The following is a 19,143-nucleotide window of genomic DNA, read 5'->3' on the forward strand; positions in this document are numbered from 1 at the left end:
CTTACACAAAAGGAAGAAAAAGACAAATGTAGCTTCTGGGGTGTGAATGCTGTGCTTGACAGCCTGTCTGGTATATTTGCTCGTTACCTTATATTTACGTATATAACATTGCTGTGATGTATGTACGTATGCAGTTGCGTGAACTATGTTGCGTCATAGCATTTTTTAGACATATGGTTTTGGTTGCACACCATCTGGGTCATAGTTTTAAAAAACGGTGTCTAAAACCATAAGTTAAGAGGCTACCTATACACTGCATCTTTAAAAAACAAATGAATCGAGTTATTCAGATCTATAAATGAGAAGTTGTCAAGCATGCATTATGATTTGCAGATACCTGCCTCTAACACCTCCTTGTAAAAGCAAATTGCAATAAATACTCCTTTGTGTACCAGGCGCAGTACACACACACAAGTGCATTATGAACTATATTTAGGCTTTGATTTTAACCGTTATGAGGGTTTTGTACCTGAAAGTATTTATATCTTCAAAGTTACAAATTATTGTTAAGCCAATGTAAGCTGTCAGCGTCTGCTAGAGAGAGTAATCAAACCTTTTCTTAGATAAAGATATTTAATGTTTAGATTCCTAAACTCACACCGTCTTCATCAGAGTCTTCAGAAGAAAATCCCAACTGGGAAAAAAGTGTTATTAGTGAAACGTTGTCCTCCTCCTCCTACATAAATGTGTTCTCGTTATTTTGAGCCCTAATTGAAGCACGGTGTCTTAGCCTAACGCTTTTAAACTAATCAAAATAACCTCCCCTCTCCTTGATGGTGGGCTTTGTTCACGTGGGGTTGCACTAACAATGTGAGTGATTTTACAGATTTTACTCCACTTCAGTGATTTATTACAAGTCCAGCGAGCTCTGACATGCACTGAAGTCAGCAGCTTATGGGTCAGAGCACAGGTTAGCCCCAAAGGCTGGGCACTGAAATGGCAAGTTTGCACGTGGTTGCATTAAATAAAGTTGTTGCTCACGTACAGCTGATAAATAGAGAAACCTTGGAAAATAGGTTTTAAACACTGGGCTGCCGTTACAAGGTTCTCTTTGTTATCTTAAAAACAAATCTTTATGTCAATGCGTATTGCATAAGCTTGTTGTACAGCTAAAATATACTTTAAAATACTTTAACCTGTAGGCAGTGGGTTAGCTGGTCTGTCCCATCGATCTGATATACGACTTGTTGCCAAAATTAAATGGTGATTCACTCCATTGTGTTCCTGCAGCAGAACAAGGGTGTCTCCTTGCGGGGTCATTCCTGCCCGGTGCAGATGCTTCCACCTTCGGCATGTCTGTCCACTTCTGCGATCAGGGCAGCCTTTAATCTCTTCCTGGTTTTTAAAGATGCCAAGTTCGACTCCACAAGCAGGACCTGCAGAGCTGTAGCCCTGACCAGCAGCTCAGCATAGAGATATGTAGAGGAGCATTCTACTTTTCAGACATATTTATTTATTTATTTTTATTTTCTTCATCTGCTTGCTACATTTGAGAGCTAGTAATAGTGCAAGTCACTTCTGTTAAGCTTAAAATGGGAATTACCATGGAGAAACACTTTTGCCCAGTGTCTGCTTTCAGATAGAGTTTTCATTTACTTGTAGGAAATCTGAAATCACCTAGACTTGCATAAAAAGTTGTTGAAGGGTTGTTTTCCTTGGAGACGAGGATGTCTCTGACTTGCTCTCCTGTGATTTTTTCAGGCAGGGGATGAGTAGCATTAAACAAGAGTAGGGAAGTAAAAGGATCAGAATCAGTCCTTCTCCATTTAGCATGTAGGACCTAGGCATATTTAATTGGGCAGAGGTGGTTTGTTTCATGTTTGCCTACATATCAAATATTTGATGAAACTTTTAGACAAAATGATACCTTTTTTTGTAATGCTGCTCCATAATACCACACGTGAAGGGAATGTGGGACATGGCACATGTTTACAATCCACATTTTGGAATACTAGTGAATTTAAAATACGCTGTGGATTTTTTTTTTTCCACACGGATAGTAGACAGATCATATATAATGTTAATATCAAGTTAATCTGGATGAAGAGTTTTTTTAATTTTTTTTCCCAGACTTCACATGGCAGGATTGAAAGCTCATACAGAGTATGTCCCATGGATAATGATTTTGTGTTGCAAGATTGACTCTATAAATAAATGTGAAGTATTGCAGTAGCAAACATTACTATTACTTTTTTTTTTTTTTTTGAAGCGCCTACAGCGTGTCATTACAGATGGATTGATAGTCTTGGTAACATTGAACTTTTGTCAGACCTAACCTGGCGGACTTGTTACATGCTATGCCAGAAATTTTCTGTCATTTTTCTTGCTATTCAAAAGGCAGAGATATTTGCAACCTTGAGTGACATTGAATAGGGAAAGCAGACAGAAATTTATCATTTGACAGAATTGTTTCAGTTGGGTATTTTTCCTTTTTTTTTTTTTACAGTGCCAAAGCTGTAAGCGGATTTTAAAATTCTGACTGCTCTGGTTTAGGAATATAGAACAGCTGATTGTGGCTTATAAGAGCTATATGAACCATCTTTTTACCAATGTAAAACACATTCTTTATTATTTCACATGCTGATCATTTACTTTAGTGCTTCTTGGACTGAGGCAACATCTGACCTTTATTACGGAGTTGTACAAAACAGCTTGGCATGGTACAGGCATTGGAGAAGGTCTTGTACAGAGGAGGATGCAGATGCTTATAGAGCAAATTTTCATAACACTAAGGTTAAAGCTGGTAAGATTTATACCTAGGGTGTGTATTCCTTCAAACGTGAGTGCTTTGTAACAGGGATAAAGCTGTATCAAAAAGCTTATTTTGTGTCTTAATCTATAACGTAATTTCTGAGTTATGATAATTAACTTCTACTGAGGTATTACTTTTATAGAGACATGGATGAAAAGTCAAGTTTTCTGCGTATAATAGGAAATGCGGGGATTATGGTGTAAGAAGTAGCAGAGAAATGGATGGAAACATTTTATCAAAGGATGAAAACAAATATTAAGGCAGAGACAAGGATGTCTCGGTCAGAGCATTAAGAAGACAGAGTTGGGAGAAGAGGTTATCAGTCATAGAGCACCAGTACCTCTTTGGGGGCAAAACTCATCGATGGACCACAGCATTTTATGCTAAACAAAAATGCTAATGGAAACATGCTGCAATCAAAAGGAAAAACATTCTATACATTAGTATGCAATAGTGATATACACTTCCGAATGTATTTTACCTAGTGAAATCAAGAGGATAATGATTAAATCCTCAGCTGGAAAGGTTTTCTTCCAGTATTTTGGTTCAAAATATAGACAACTTGATAATAAATTGGGTTATATATCACAAACCGCATTGCTTAGTCGGTGTTTTATGCTAGGAGGTCATGTAGCGTTGTAGGTGCTAGCAGTTCTTCCTGTTATTTTGTTTAAAAAATAAAAAGAGCAAGAGATTTTTATTGGTTTTTCAGTGCTGCTAGTATAAATAGAAGTCGAAGCTGTGGAGCTGGGTTGTTATGTGGCTCATTACTGTTTATTACCACAAGGCACATCAAGTTGTCTGCTAGTTAGAGGGAGTAAATCAGTTGGAACACGCCTGGTTTGTCGATCTTCGGCACAACGCTCAGCGCTAGTGAGCTTCTCCTTCCAGTGCTTTGAAGAATGTGTCTAAAATCTGTCGCTTGTCGTATGTTCTTTCCATCTCTTGCTGAAGAGAAGTGAACAGACGCATGTCTTATTTTGGTACGTTTTGTTTCTGCATTTGCAGGGCGGAGGGGAGCGTTTTTCTTCTGAAAGGCTCCTGTCTAAATTGCGATCCCAGGAAATCATGAAGAGCCTTGCTGACTTCACGCGAGTTAGGATTTGGTTTGTTGTGTAGCTCTGAAAACTGGTTTTTAATTTATTTTTTTTTAATACAGCTTGCCAGTGTTTTTCAGTATTGAGACAAAGAAAGGTTTTTTGTGTCGGTCATTACACTTGAATTTAAAGCTGTAAAGAAAGTTTAGTGAGTTTGGACCTCTTCAGCAGCATTTTAGTAAAAATTGCTATTTCCTGATACACTTGTCCTTGTAGCTTTTTAATAATCTGAAACCTCTCCAAAGCTTTCTTTTAAATTCTACTTTTTAGCAAGGATCAGAAATGAGCTAGTCCAGTTAAGCTCAAGCTCATTGAAGAGCTAACAAACCTTGGTAAATCTTAGATGTTAACAACTAAGGAGTGCAGTTAGAAGGCTCTCATCAGCCTTGCATGAATGGGAAATTCTTTCTTTTTCCTTTTTTTTTTTTTTTCCTTTTTTCCTTTCACATTATAGTACTTTGTATTCTTTCATCCAGAGTCTAAACAGAAGTCCTTAAAAGCGCCGTGTTCCCCCACTGGAGATGCAGAATGCAGCTAATATGAAGTAACTGCCTGTGATTTTTACTGTCATGATGATTTTCATCTTCTGTTGCTTTATCTTCCTCCTGCTTTTCTTGCTCCCCAGCCTGAATGTAACGTGTGATCTCTACTAGTGCCAAAGGCCTTGCAGATAGGAGATCTGTCACCTGTGTCCCTGTGCCAGGCTTTGAGAATGTGGTGTGTCCCCCTCAGCCCTGGCTTTCCCTTTCCAACATGCTGAAGAGGTTTGCTCTGTCACCAAGCCAATTCAAGACATTTGTATATATTAAAAAATAAAAACTAAAAAAAAAGACCGCCTGATGTTCTTACTCGGATTGGTCATTGTCCCTGCCTACTCTTGCCCTGTTGAATAATGTGTCTACATGACATTAACAGTTCAGAAAGAGCAAAGCAAGCAAGCATTGCACAAGTGTGTGTTCCAGAATACATGAAATCAGTGCTGCAAATACCTGCTGGATTTGTCACCTTGACTATCCCTTTTGACAAATTTTCTAGTGTGGAAATACTTCCACACCATCTGTTGTCTCTGATTGTGTTCGATAGAGCAGCGTTGCCGGCCTGATGATTTCTATCACATTTCTTCCAAAATTCTTATGTAGGGTATATAACTACATGGGTTAAAGAGCTAATATCGTCACTATTGATTTTTCTCTGCCATTGGCTAGCCTAGTCGCTTATTTATTTATGTACTTCTTTAATGTTCTTAATTTATAACATGTAAAGCTCTATTTTTGCATGCACTAACTTGATCAGGTGAATAAGTAAGGTGTGTGGATAAGGCGATAAGTAAGGTAAGGTGTGCACACATCTCTGAGGGAAAGAAGGGCCTTAATCAATATAAAATACCACCATCTGTCAGATGTTTCTTGTCTCTGCCATGACTGCTAGAAGCAACCTCATACACAAGTGAGTCCGGTGGACGTGACCGTATACAGATTGTTCCTGGTCCTGTCGCACAGAAGCGAGAAGTTGGATAGAGCCTGGAGCTGGATAGAAGCTGGGGAGGAAAATCCCACCATTGGACCTATTCGTTGAGTTATGGGGCACGGCACCTCACCTGGGAGTCCCACGCCCTGTGGTTGCCTTCAGGGCCCTCACCTGTGCATCTCAGTAACTTTCTGATTTTGTCACATCAGGATCGCACCCGATTGTCCTCGAACAAGCAGGTGATGTGATCCGTGCCTGCTCTTTACTGACTGCTCTGGACTTTTTTTTTTTTAACAGACATCAATGAGTGCGCCACTGAGAACGGAGGCTGCCATGCCCAGTGCTGTAATACCATCGGCAGCTACCACTGCAAATGTCCAGCTGGCCAGAAACTGGAGGAAGATGGAAAATCATGTGGAGGTAATGTTTTGTACTGTGCCTCACTGTTACTGAGAAATCAGAGAAGACTTTGGAAAGGAAAAGGAATTGTTAGCTTTTATCTGGAGCCAGATGAAGAGCGTATACTCAGAGTTGTCTGGAGTGCACATCTTCTCATGTTTGGATTATGAAGACGTAACTGTAAGAACACTTCAAAGGGTTGGGGTTTTGTTTTCTTTTTTTTTTTTTTTTTTGAAAAAATGTTATCACTCTAACCTGGATTGGCTGTGCCATGTTCTGATTATGGAATTTCCATCATCGATTTAAAAACTTGAAGAAAGCGTATACGTTTGATAACATTTTGCCTGTCTCTAAAACAAAATGGTGCTTATCAGAAAATACACATACGTTTTTTGCATTTCAGTCACAGTTCCACAGCTAGAGATTAACCGAATAAAAAAGGATTTCAAGCCACATGCTACGTAAACCCATTTGTCTTCTTCCTAAGGGAAATATAAGTCTAGTCAGTGCATTATGGGGTAAAATTTGTTCTTATGCAACAGCTTGACTTTGCGTAGAAGCAAAACATCGCATAAGCTTGTGTTAGAACACACAGAGAGTTAGGGTGACACTTCTTAAAGTTCCACTGGCAAACATAGAGTTGATGTAAACAAGCCCCTCTCATCTGTTGACCTACAGTCACTGTGGTTTTTTGCATCATCGGATACTACAAAAGTAGATGAAATCAGATGTAAAGTAGACGTGTAGAAAGCAATGTATTTCTTGGCTGTGGTCATATGCTTTATCCTAACTTTGTGATTTATTTGACGGCACTCTTTTTTCTTTTTTTTTTTTTTTCCTCTAGAAGATGGTAGAATTATTTTCCACAGCAACCTGTCATTTAATATCCAACTTGACAGTGCAAATTAGCTATAGATGGCTCTTTTATTTGGATTGATGTTTTTTATTATGGTCCTTCATGCTTTAATTTTGGCCTTTTGAGAGCTCAAGACAGAAATACTGTACATGATTCATAGATTCCGGCTGCTGGCCCTCACCCTTCTCTTACCACTTTTGGGGACTGGCTGGTAATAGGCCCATGGGACCAGTGTATAGGTCTGTGTTGATGACTCTTCACTGCTTTCAAATCTGTGTAAAACTTGTCCAAAAACTAAAGTTTTGAAAGCAGGGCTCCTATTCATTGTAATCCTAAATTACTTAGCACGCAAAAGTCCTGTTTCCTTTAAAATCCTTTTGTGTTAATAAGTTCAATTAGTGTTCCTTCTGTACAATTCTTCCATTCTTAAAATACACTTTAAATTCTAGCGTTTTGGCATTATTTAAAATCTCAGAGCTTAAGATATATACTATCTATACAGGAGAATATATTATTAGCCCCTTTGAAGCCTCTTTTTGAAATCCTCAGATAAAAAAAGAAAAGTACAATAAACTGGGAAGCGCTCAAGTCACAGAACAAAGTGAACGTTGCAGTCCCACTAATTACACCTGAACTTTGGTGGGGATGATAATGACAATAAGCGTGTGGCTACAAGAAGGCAAACTTCTAGCCTTCAGATGTTCCGATATAAGTAGTTTAGTGGCAGATGACTACGTAAGGGAAGAGTGAGTTTCCAAGAAAAACTCTGCATGTTGCTGGAAGGTGCTGGCTGTGACCCTGAATTGGAGTTTTATTGATGCCTGTGCATTGCTCAGAGGGGTTGTTTTGAAGAAGAGAGTAAAGAGCCAGCATTTTTGTAGGAATAAGGCTTATAGTTGGTACATTCTTTCTTTCTTTATAGCATCGTTGTGCTTTTATTTTACCCCTTAGTCTAAACTGGAGTGTTAAATAGATGTGTGCTATTGTTCTGCTCCCATTATTCATCTCATGGTTGGTTTTATTTTGCTGGTGACTGAAATGATCAATTGGTGTACAGATTTTTATTTTTTTTTTATAAGTCAAGGTACAAATAATGCTTATCATTAGAAAAGGACCATGGAAGTAGTACAGATAGCAATTTAGTCATTATTAGTGCAGAGACTGATCCTGGTTTTTAGAAGCAAAATAGAGCATCCTCCTGATAAAAAGGAAAGATGTCAGGAAATAACATTTTTTTTTAAAAAAAAATTATTTTAGCTACTTGTATCTGTTTAATGCTAAGGAAGGGAAAATGGATAAAAATTCACTCATCCAACAACACAATGAAGTGTACTGGTGATTTGATCAATAAGAGGTGGGGGTGTTTGAAAGCAGTTTTAGCAGACCCAAAGGCCTGATTTCACAGCTAAAATGAGCTGAGGATGGGTCAGCATCTTTGTCTTCTAGGGTGCCCGACACAAAGCTCCATGAATATGAACAAGACAACACCGTAAAATAGGAGAGATCATCTTAAAACAAGTTACTGCTATCAACATAGACTAAAACTTCTGGGGTTTGGTGTGGTTCTGCGGTCGCTTAGAGCTTTTGTGCGGATGGGGATAGAGCAGCACAGCCTGGGACACCCCAAACTGTGGGGTCCATAGTCCTGCTGGGATCTGTTCTAACCAGCTGGGGCTTCTCATGGCAGGATATATCATTCAGTTGTGTGGGATGTAAAGTTTTACTTCATTTCAGTGAGGAATACTTCCATCAAGAGGCAAGCTGTAGCAAGGTGAAGGCATGTGCATCTATACAGAAACGCCAGCCAGGGCTGCGAACTGATTAGCCTTTCAAAACTAATTATCCTCATATTGTACTGCAGATTTTACTCTCTGATTTTCATGGACAGAACTTCAGGTTTTTTATTGGACAGAGAAATATTTTCTGGCAGGTAGCTGTGTAGGCGTTACTGATTTTGACAGAAAGCTCGTGCTTACCTCTCGCTCTTCCCATGGCTGATGGAAATTAATGATGGGAAGGGATTTGGATTTAAATGACTGCACAAATAATACAACAAATTAATATTTGACATTTACTCCTGTATGACTTTCGGCCTGATTCTGTGCCCTATGCATCCTTACTGGCATTTTGGGGTGTCTGATTCATGTCCGTGGGTGAATTTCCTCAGAAAGCTGTAACTTGGACTGAGGAAGGGAGAAGAAATATGTGTGTCCACAATACCTCTGTATTTGCTAAGCAGAGGTACCACTGAATTCTTATGTTGGAGATACACTGTGAGACATATAATATTTTGTATTAATGCTGACCGGTTCTGCTAGTGCATCACAAAAATCAGAAATGGTATTTTCTGAGCAGAAATACCATTTTAAAACTCTGTTATTGGCACAAGTCCAGATCTGTAAGGGATGCCGAGGCAACGGCTACAAAAGTGCGTTTTCACACATGAATAAGCTCCAGAAGTCAAATAGAAAAAGGCTGTGACCTTATGTTAACCTTCTTTACTAAACTGTCATTTCTTATTTACGTTGTTGTGCTCTCATCTGTCAAGGCAACCGGAGGAAGTTAGAGACAAATGAAGTCCTGTGATTAGCTGTTGATGAAAAGAAGCTTTTATTCTACTGATTAGAGTAATAGTGCGATCGTTGCGACCCCCGTCCCCAGGGGTTTTGGCCAAACCTTGGAGCCCTGGCAAGTTTCCTGACCTTTGCCAGAGGAGCATGTGGGTCCAGAGCCAGCGTGTGACTTTGCAAGGCCACCACTGCTTACCCCAGTCGTGTCATTGTCACTGGTGTCACTGGTGTAGCCTGATCTGGGATCAGATGGGAGCTCTCCAAACGCCGTTGCCACACAAGAAGGAATAGCTAGGCTAAAAGGAATACTGAGGGATTTGTCTAAGAGAAAGAAAGCGTTTATTAAAATGACCTCAGCCTCTGTTTACCCTGTCAGGTCTGAGGTGTAACTTGTTCTTGTCAAACGCTGTTTTTGTCAAAGAGAACAAACATGCTAATTCTGCTCTTGGAGTGTTTTCCTTGCCCAACAAAGCAACACACCAGGCTTCTGCCATGTCCTGTCAAAAACACCTGAAGGACATAACACTGTGCACCTCTGGGGAAATACCAAGGAGCTTTTAAATTAATTATTATTTTTAATGGAATGGGAGAAATTAGGTTTCTGGAGGGATTCTGGATATTTTTGCAGGATGCTTTTTGCTTCATATCTCAGGAGATGGCATTTGACTCATAACACTATGGCGTGGCATGACAAAGAGTTAGTTATTTTCAGGAACACTTCAATAACAAGAGAATAAGAAAAATATATTTTACAGAAAGAAAAATATACCAGTTCTGATCACAGGTGCAATGAGTACTAATAAGAAACAATGCCTCTTTTTACATTTATATATTTCTTATTTATGATCACTCCTACCTGTCAAATCAGTAGGTTTAGTCACAAATAAAAAGCATAATTACTGCTTTTGGTTTCAGATCCCAGTTGATAAAAATCAAGGCTGCCCTTATAAAGGAAATTATATTAGCTAAGATGAATGATTAGCTGTGCATTTCAAACACTATTTAGCATTTTGCAGTGAAACTCCCACAAATTTCTGGAGCCTGTTGAATTTAGGCAGGAGAACTGCTGAGAGGATCCAGGCAGAAGCTACTGAGGACATTCGCAGCTCTATGTTTGCAAACTTTATTGGGAACGTGATTTTATTCCTACTCTTGACCAGTTCTTTTGGATATTCCCAATTGGTGGGTGTAAGCATTTGTCTCTGGAGAAGAAACCAGGGCTGGAGGTGTTTTTTCTGACCTTTCTCAGGGGCTTCCGTGCCGTGGTTGCAACCAGGTGGGATGAGAAGCTGCGACCTCCCTGGCATTGTCTCTCTGCATTTGTCTTTCTGGAGTTGCATGACAGCAGAAAAAACAATGCTCAAAAAAAGTAGCAAAAAATTACAACAGATGCACCATAAAGGTAGCATTGACCGTAGGTTGTTGGACTTTTAAAAATGAATCCTGATTAACAGCAAGCCCGAAGCACACAGGAACCTGAGCTGGATTTGGGCAGGCTCGTTTTGGGCTCAGTGCATAGTGCCGTGGGTGGGTTTGGTCATCCCCCTCTCACTTTGTGCATCCTCCCAAGCCTAATCCTCTCAGTGACATGCTGGGGACACACAAACCCTTTCAATCTTATTAAAATATATCACAAGCTAAACTCGGGAAAATCACAGTCATTTTGCCTGACCTGTTTCTCTTCCATCAGGGATGGGTAGAAACATCCCTTGGACCAGAACAGACAGTTCAAACCTATTTTTTGGAGCACTTGTGTGGCAGTCTTAGCCAAGAAGAGCATCTGAATCTCTTGCAATAGATTTGATTTTGAATTTTAGTTGTGTTTGTTTCATTTTCTTTTTTTTCCTGATTCATGCTTGACTGTTGCTGAAGTCTCCCAGCTCCTCTCTCACTGAACAAAGACGGCTGCGAGGTAAACCACATAATTTCTCACATCTGATATCCCTCAGGGTAGATGAACTAACAGTTATGACAGCTTCCTCCAAAGTGAATATTGCCATGGAAGAGTGAGCTCGTTTATCCTGGATTCATGTTTTTGTTGATTGGAGCTGAGGACAGGCACAGTCAGTTCTCAGTCACTTTTCAGGCAGAAGTTTTATGCAGACAGCTGGGTCGAAGTGGCTGGTGTCGAGAGCAATATCCTAATCTGAGATTCCAGACCAACAGCTGAAGGAGCCCTACCTGCATTTGCAGTCTGGAACCGCTTATATTTGAAGAATTCAGTGGTTATTTCAAGATAATCTTGGTAAATCTCTTTCTTTTTCATGACAGGAAAACAAAATCTCTTTTTTTCACGGAGGTTTTTTTTGGCATCTAGATTTTTCTCTTTAATTCAATTGCAGCATTTTAATAACAGCCTTTTGCGTAAGCAAACCATGCAACTGGCAGCTTAATTTTCAGGTTATATAAGGATGGCGCAGGGTTGAGTGTCGTGCAGCTCCACTGGTATGTCATATGTTTCCTGTAGCACATCTTCTGCTGCCTTCCAAAGCAATGTGTTTTTTTTTAAAACGCGATATTAGTTGTAAAACGCAGAAAACTGGCACCTCGTTCTGCATTTTGGTCACCAGCTGAATTATGGCATGGACTGAAGGGGGAAAAATTGTTTCTAGATGCCCTGAGCCTCCCAGGTAACAGCAAACAAAGAGCCTCATCTCTGCAACGTCTGCTGGTCTAGTCCATATGGTGCTCGAGAGCTCCCCGTGCGTCACGGCTGATTATAGACTCGGCACATGGGCTGCTTCCTCGAGGCTTCCAGCTCCTGTGTCTGAAAAACCTCACGTGGGCTCTACCAGCTGGAAGGAAATAGTAAGTGGGAGCTGTAACTTGCTATTCTCTTGGGTTGCATAAAATGCAAGAAAAATGACAGTCACCCGCTTCGTGACTTCTCTGCGCGTGGCTCCAGTTCTTGCAGTTGTAAATCTGGGCAGAAAGTTGGGCGTGAGCAAACACTGGCCTGCAAAATTTTCTTTATCTGTGCTCCTCAATGTGTAAAGCTTTATTGGTCAGCTTTGACAATGAAAACGTTTAAGGTTTGGAAATATTACAGTGTTTGCTGCACCAATATTTAATTAATGCAAGAGCTTTGAATAGTTAGATGAAAAGCACTGTGTAACTGTATGAAAAGATTATTATTGTCCAGACAAAATACGTTATTTAGAAATAATATGACAAAAATGATAGACTGCAGCACAAATATGTTTTGAGATATTTCTAGGGCTCTGATTAGTTCGTATTAGCTAGTTTCTAGCATTTATGACTACCTCTGAAAGGCAGGTTATAGAGAATGTTAACATTCCACTGGGCTGATTGACAATAATTAGTTTATTTTAAAGGGAAAGAAAGAAGCATGGTATTGTTGCAGCTGACTAATGTGAATTAAAAGGTAGGTAATCTTTTCTGCAATTACAGAGATACAATGATTGCCATTGTCAGAGGAGAAAATACGCTCGTACTTTTAAGATTCATTGTGTAGGAAGAGCTTTGCAAGCCTGAAATCGAAGCTCTCGTTGTGGTCTCCAAAATTACGGTTAGTAGTAATTTTATGCAGAAGCAAGACTTCTGAATACTTAAATTACAGCTTGTTTGTAGCAAGGTATTTACCAGGAAATATAAGCATCTTCTTAGCAGTGCATGAGTCATCTTGGTGTTCATTTTGAGCACATCGGAAATGTAAATTGCCACTGAATTATTCTTGCATGGAGAGGCAAGGCTTAGAAGCCTACAATTCGTACTTTAAATGGAAATTATGAGAGGGGGAAAATGTGCACATTTGCCTTTTGGTGAAGAGTATTGTGCAGGGTAACTACTACTTCTTCTGCATCTTTGCCCCCAGGCTACGTAAAGAAGGACTAACAACTTGGTGTTTATGTTGCTCTTTGGAAGCTTTTAAGATCGGTCTTCACGGGGACAACTAATAGAAATCCCATTTTTTATTGAAATGCCCGTAGACTTTATGAGCCATCTGATATATCCTTAAGAAGCTTTAAAACAATTTGTGATAAAATCTAAACCAAACAGAAACCTGTCAGCTTCTCCGTTCAAAGCATTGGCCCAAAGGAAACGATCCAGACATGACTATCAGCAAGATAGCAACTGCTGGGAGGGCTACAGCTCGTTATTAAAAGATCAGTAGTTTGATCAACATCATATTGGATTACTCAAACTTCAATTACATGAGTACCTGAGGGCTTTAAGCAGGATTTATTAGAAGACCAACTTGAAACAAACCTTCCATTATTGCACACAGAGTCTTTGAAAGACCCACCTGAGAATCTCCGTAACAGTTACCATCCCAGCAGAGATTCAATGTCAGCCAAGGAGTTCAAAAGCAACTAATAAAAATGGAGCAATCAAGGGATTAATTTGATGTCATTTTTAGTCTTGGGAAGAGTCAGGAAAAGAGAAAAAAAAAATAATCTGTGCCTGGTGACATTGTTCGTTAGAACACAGCGCTGGAAGTCTGTATGGACAGGTTTGGGATGTGCTAATGCCACTTCATGGCTGAATCTGTGCAGAATCAAAACTGATGTATGTGATAAGGAAGCAGAGCAAGAAAATCTGTTTTGCTGCCTTTTGCTCACTGGTGGGTTGTGTTTCAGGTCGATCTGGAGCTGTTCCAGTGAGGCATCGACACCTATGGTGGCTTCTTGAGGAGGCACCCTGCGACCTGGTGACTCTAGAGTAAAGTCAGTGAGATGGTTTTTTGCAGAGATGGAGCGAATTGTGCTGTGGTCTTGTCTAGGTGAGATTGGCAGAGCCATGGAGTTTGGTGGCTGGATGGTGTGCTACCGCTCCCCGTTCTCCTCTTCTCATCGCTGAGAGCGCAGTGCCAGCCTTGCACGAGTTTCATGTGTTGGACAGCGCGGTTCTGACTGGCAATTGCTCCTCCCAAACCAATTATTCCCAAGACTGGCTTATGTTCCAGTCAGTTTGCGAGACGAGTCTATCCATGCCATGTCTTAAAGCTTTTTACCAGCCGAAGGAGGATGTTTGTCACAAATGGCATTCATGTTCCCGACCAGCAGAACGTATGTACTGTAAGCTGGAAGCATCAGATTGTGAAGGTGTTTGCATGATTATCATTTTCTTTTGAATATTTTACCTACTGTGTGTGGAAAAGACGTTTCTCTGTGTTCTGCTGTAGTAAAGACACTGAGCCCAGCAAGTGGGCATTAATATTGCTGCTGACAAAAACCAGATGTTCTCATCAGATCAGTCGTTTCTCTCTTTTTATTCCATAACTGTTTTTTTCAAACTGTCGTATCCTGCCGAGAGAAGATGCTGATGGCCCAATGTATAAACCTCCTTAGTACGTCTCAGATTGGAATCTGCATGAGGAGTTTGAGCCGTACCATGCTGTCACTTATTAAGTCCATCTCCTCGTAGAGCTCCTTTCCCTCCTTTGCCACCCTCCCGCCTCCCAGCAGGGCGTAACTGAATTGTGCTGAGGAACTTTATTTAAAAATTGATAGCCCAGAACAAATTTTCCTTCTGCTGCTCTGCTCCATGTCAGAAAAAAAAACTTCCAGGAGTGTTGCGGTGAGCTGCTGATGCCAGTGATCTCAGAGAGTCTTCTTCCTAAGCAGAAATTGCATAAAACTTTAATTATTTTAGTGTTTCAGCCTGCACTGTAAGATACCCTCTTCGAACTTTGCCTGTTTTCAGCCGGTACATTCACTCCTTTTCTACAGGAAACAGTAAAAATAATGGGGCTGTTTTCTTTGGTATATAAACATTTTTAAAGATCATAAATTAGGCCTTTTTTTCTGGATTGTCGCTCTTCAGATTGTACTCCTTTGTTATTTCATGTGGTCCTTCGCTTATCCTGGCACCAGTTTTCCTCTGAGAGTTTGTGTCCATCTGTGTGGGTTTCATATTGATGTGGACTGGAGTCATCGAGGGTGTACGGTTGCCAAAATATCTATTAGTATAACCCCACTGTGGGGCTGGGAGCCCTATCAGCCTGCCTTTTTGGCTTTACGTTGCTGGGATGCTGTGTACTGCTCCAGGATTCAGAAATAGACCAGGCTTTTCTGTTTTAAAGACTAAGAGTGAAGAATAATGTGCAGATCTGCTCTGGGAAAAAATGGAGAAAAGTATTTCTTTACGGCTCTGTGAAAACGTCACGGTGTTGTCTGAAGTCTGTCCATGAAATCATCATATTCCTTACTTTATACCCTGATTTTCTTGCAAATTATCTGGCCCCAATAATTGCTTAAAACTCATATATATATATATTTATGTCTGTTTGTGTATATTTAATGAAGAATGCCTTGAAAGTCTAATTAGGGTTGCTTAACTCCAAAGCAGTTTACATATCACAGGCTTACACAGCTATCAAACAGATGCTTCTCCTTTTTTTTCATTCCACTGACATTTTCATTTTCTCTGCATATTTTGAGAACTGAGCAGTGATGTGTTTTGACTCCCGAGGCTACAGACGATATCAAAATGAGGATTAGAAATGAAGCTTTACCTGTCAATTAAGTTGTTAAGCCTGTCCTCCACAGTGTCTACACTTTCAAATGGCCTGTTTATTGAATTTGAAATAGTTTTCATTCTTGGCCTTGTTTAAATTGAATGGACAGTTCTAATTATGATCTTCAGAGTTTTCATCTGCAACATATGGTTTGCATGTAGAGTTGTGGATGAGGGGCTCTTGGCTGTTTATTGAGCTAAACCACTGTAAAGTATCTTGGGAGAGATTGGCATGTCAGGCATTGAAAGTAAGCAGAAATTGGCAGTACAGAAATTGGCCGGTTTTGTCTTTTCACATCATTCTGTCCAGGAGATCTGCTCTCGAGGGACGTTTGAGAAATGAACTGTGATTGCAGGATCCAGTCGCTGGCGAGGAGCTAGTCACCGCCACTTTCAGTGGTCGCATTGTGCCAATCTTCACAGGAAAGCAATGTAAAAAAAAACAATGTAAAAAAAAGTTAATAAAAAAGTCCCAGAGCATCTTTTTCCCTGTTATATTCCTCCCCTGTCCCAACAATGAATTCAAATTACCGGGATCTTTGGCAAATCAGTGTCATTCTTTCAAATCATCTGTGGCTTTCCCCAACAGGGTCGTGTGACATCTCAGAGCAATTTATTCATGTATTTATTCTCCAATAAGGCCGATGACAGATCAGGAAATTAAATCCAGGTCTTGAAGACTGGATCGAATGGATCATCCCTTTCGGTACTCAGAGAAGTCCTCTCCCCGAAGCCGGGTTGTAGGGCAGCGTGTGCTGGGAGCAGCTCTGCCTTTCCTCCACAGCCGCTCCATGGGTCTCCCCCAAACCCCACACCTCAGAGGTGCCTCTGTCCTTTCCCCTCCTTGAAAACAGTCATTGGGAAAAGCATCTCCCTTCAGACTTGGGCGTAAATATTTATTAGCTAACACCGACACAACCCCATAGATGACTCTGCTGTTCTGCGTTTCACAGTGCTGTGGTCTCCGTCCTTTGATGTTCTCGGTATAAAAAGAGAGAAACTAGGGGTGAGAGAAAGGAAACCCGCCCTAGACACAGCTAGAAGTTATTGAAGCTACCTGGAAAGACATCTGAAATATCTAGGGCAAGGTACTAACTTACAAGGCAGAAAATTCCTCTCTGCGACGTGACCGAATCACTGAAAGAAGGTGCCAGACTGAAAGACAGTGACTCTGGTACGGAAAGCTTTGGGGTTTTGTAAAGCCATTGATTTTCAGGGGTAGGTGAATAATCGGTTAACTTGGAAAGCCTGTGCATGGTTAATTGGATAGCCCTGCCGAAACAGGTGCTGGTTAAATTCTCCTTAATCCTGGGCAAAGAGGAAACATTGTGGAAAGCTCCCTGCTTTAACAAGAGTCCTCTTTCATTGCGGGGTCGGTTCACGGGGACTAAACTGGGTGAGGAATCTCTTAACCATGCCTTTAACCAATCTTTTGCCCATGTGGCATGTGCCTTTCGGTACGGTTTGCTGAAGCTACTCCGTTAATTAATTTTGTTGTATCAGGCTTGCCTTGGACCCCTGTGACTTGCTGAAATTTAAGTAAGCTTCAGCAGCGATCGGCGCTAACCTGGGTGACTTTGAACCGGAGCAGACAATGGATGCTTATATAATCCATCGGAGGGGCCACAAAAGGGCAGAAACAAATAGCCGAGGAGCAAAAATAAAAGCCTCAGAGCACTAACAGTTCAAAATGACCCAGGTGGCTCCGCAGGAGCACATTTATCTGTGCTGAAAGCTATTTCAGGAAGGTGTTGTAACATCAGGTTCTAGCAGACCACTCAAAAGAGCTTGTAGCATATTTATGGGGTTTTTTTTGTGAAGCATAAAAAAGCCCTGGAATAGGAGTTTTGCAATTTAAAATCTCACAACTATAAAAAAAAAACCCTGCCCTTTTTCCTCTTAGCCGCTCAGTTTGGCTCAAAGAAACAGAAATATGTGGGATTTTTTTTTTTGCCTATTTTTTTGTCAATATGATCAGAAATTCTACCTTTTCTTGTTGAATTTTAGGCTTTGTTTTTGCCCTTTCTTTAAACGTGTGTTTTTCTTCCTAGAGTGAATACTGATGTCAAATTTGCTTCATTGTGAAAAAAATTGCACGAATGTTTTTCTGGCGGCGGGAGTTTCAACCCCCACCCCGATCAAACTTGCAAACTTTGAAAACCACTTGAAGCGTTAGTAAACCAGGAGAGATCTTTTAAAAAACTTCTGCTCTGAGAACAAATTGTCATGCTTAGTAGCGAGTGCATTTGTGAGTGGATTCATGCTGGTTGTCAAATTATGGGCATTTTCAAACACAAGACTTGGGGAGACCGAAGGAAGCTGTGAGCTGGATCTGTCAAATTTGTCAGCGCAATAGCGGGGCTTTTTTTATGTTTTGCTTTTATAAAAATGATTTTTGACTCTGAATGGCTAAGAACCAAGCCTGTGTTTCCTTTCCTTCCCTTAAGTATATAAATGATTGAATTTAGAAACACACTAAATTAATGTGTGAGTTAGTGGGGTAAGACCATGTGATATTGTCACCTCATAACTTGTGTGAGGTTTAAACATCTTGGGAATACGTAAAAGAGACTAATCACAGCGCCGTCGCAAATAACAGAAGGGAAAGCCCTGTCATACAGCTTTGTTGATTTGAAATACGGCGTCAAATAGCAAGCAGTAAGGGAGTTTTCATTTTGGATGTACTAAATGATCTGCAGCTGAGGAGCTAGTCAGAGCAAGGGAATGGTAAGCCAGATTTTTGTTAATTTGTTTGCAAATCAATATTTTGTGTTGAAAAGTTTATCCACTTGCGGCAATTTTTAATTTAGCCACTTAAAGTTTCTGTTTGTGGTGCTTTATGTAAAATGCAATCTTCCCTTCCCTGTTTATCTGCCATCGTTACTGACTGATCCTCACAATATTGCGTGGGGACCAATGACCTACAGAGCTCCCTGGGTAAAGAAAAGACAAACCCCTGATTTTACTGCATTTTGAGAGTAGACTGTGCTTCCTCTTTCTGGTCACGATTATTTCTTTTTTTTAATAAATCATTGCTGTAATTATTTTTAATGATAACCTGACTTTAAAGCCGTCAGCATAAACCATCATTTAAGTAAATGCATGTAGGGTTTTGTGTTTCGCTGCTTCTGCTGGTCACATCCTCTCTGCCATGAGCTAGGGGGATTGTGGTGGTGGGGAAAATGGAGTCATTCATTCCAATTTGATGTAGTATTTCTTAGGCATCTGGTAAAAAGGGTGTAGTTACACTTCTGTGAAAATCATTTGGACCAGCTCCGCAGATGCTATTGTGGTGGTTTGGGTCCCTGTGTGGAGGCGATTACACGAGCATGTACCCCAGGATGTGTTTCTTGCATCAATTCCCCAGCTGGACAGAAATCTTTTCATCCATATTTGGTGTTTCTGAGGTGGGTGATGCTCACAGCTGTTTAGTCTCTGCCTTCTTGACTTGCTGAAGTAAAGAGGTTTTTGCCAAAACTGAAAAAAACCTACTACTAAAAAAAATAATCCTCAAATGATGAG

At 40.4% G+C, this 19,143-nt stretch overlaps 1 protein-coding gene across 1 annotated transcript in view; it reads left to right on the forward strand.

Moving 5' to 3' along the window:
* Positions 1–5,613: 5,613 nt before the first annotated feature.
* The window catches only part of MEGF6 (multiple EGF-like-domains 6), a gene marked incomplete at its 5' end in the record, with an annotated part of 83,086 nt that continues 69,556 nt past the window's right edge, over positions 5,614–19,143 (forward strand). The window contains 1 exon segment of the mRNA XM_009866247.1: positions 5,614–5,736. Within this exon segment, the coding sequence (XP_009864549.1) occupies positions 5,614–5,736 (123 nt within the window).

Source organism: Apaloderma vittatum, unplaced genomic scaffold, assembly GCF_000703405.1.
Source record: "Apaloderma vittatum isolate BGI_N311 unplaced genomic scaffold, ASM70340v1 scaffold9023, whole genome shotgun sequence".
Classification (NCBI taxonomy): Eukaryota; Metazoa; Chordata; class Aves; order Trogoniformes; family Trogonidae; genus Apaloderma; species Apaloderma vittatum.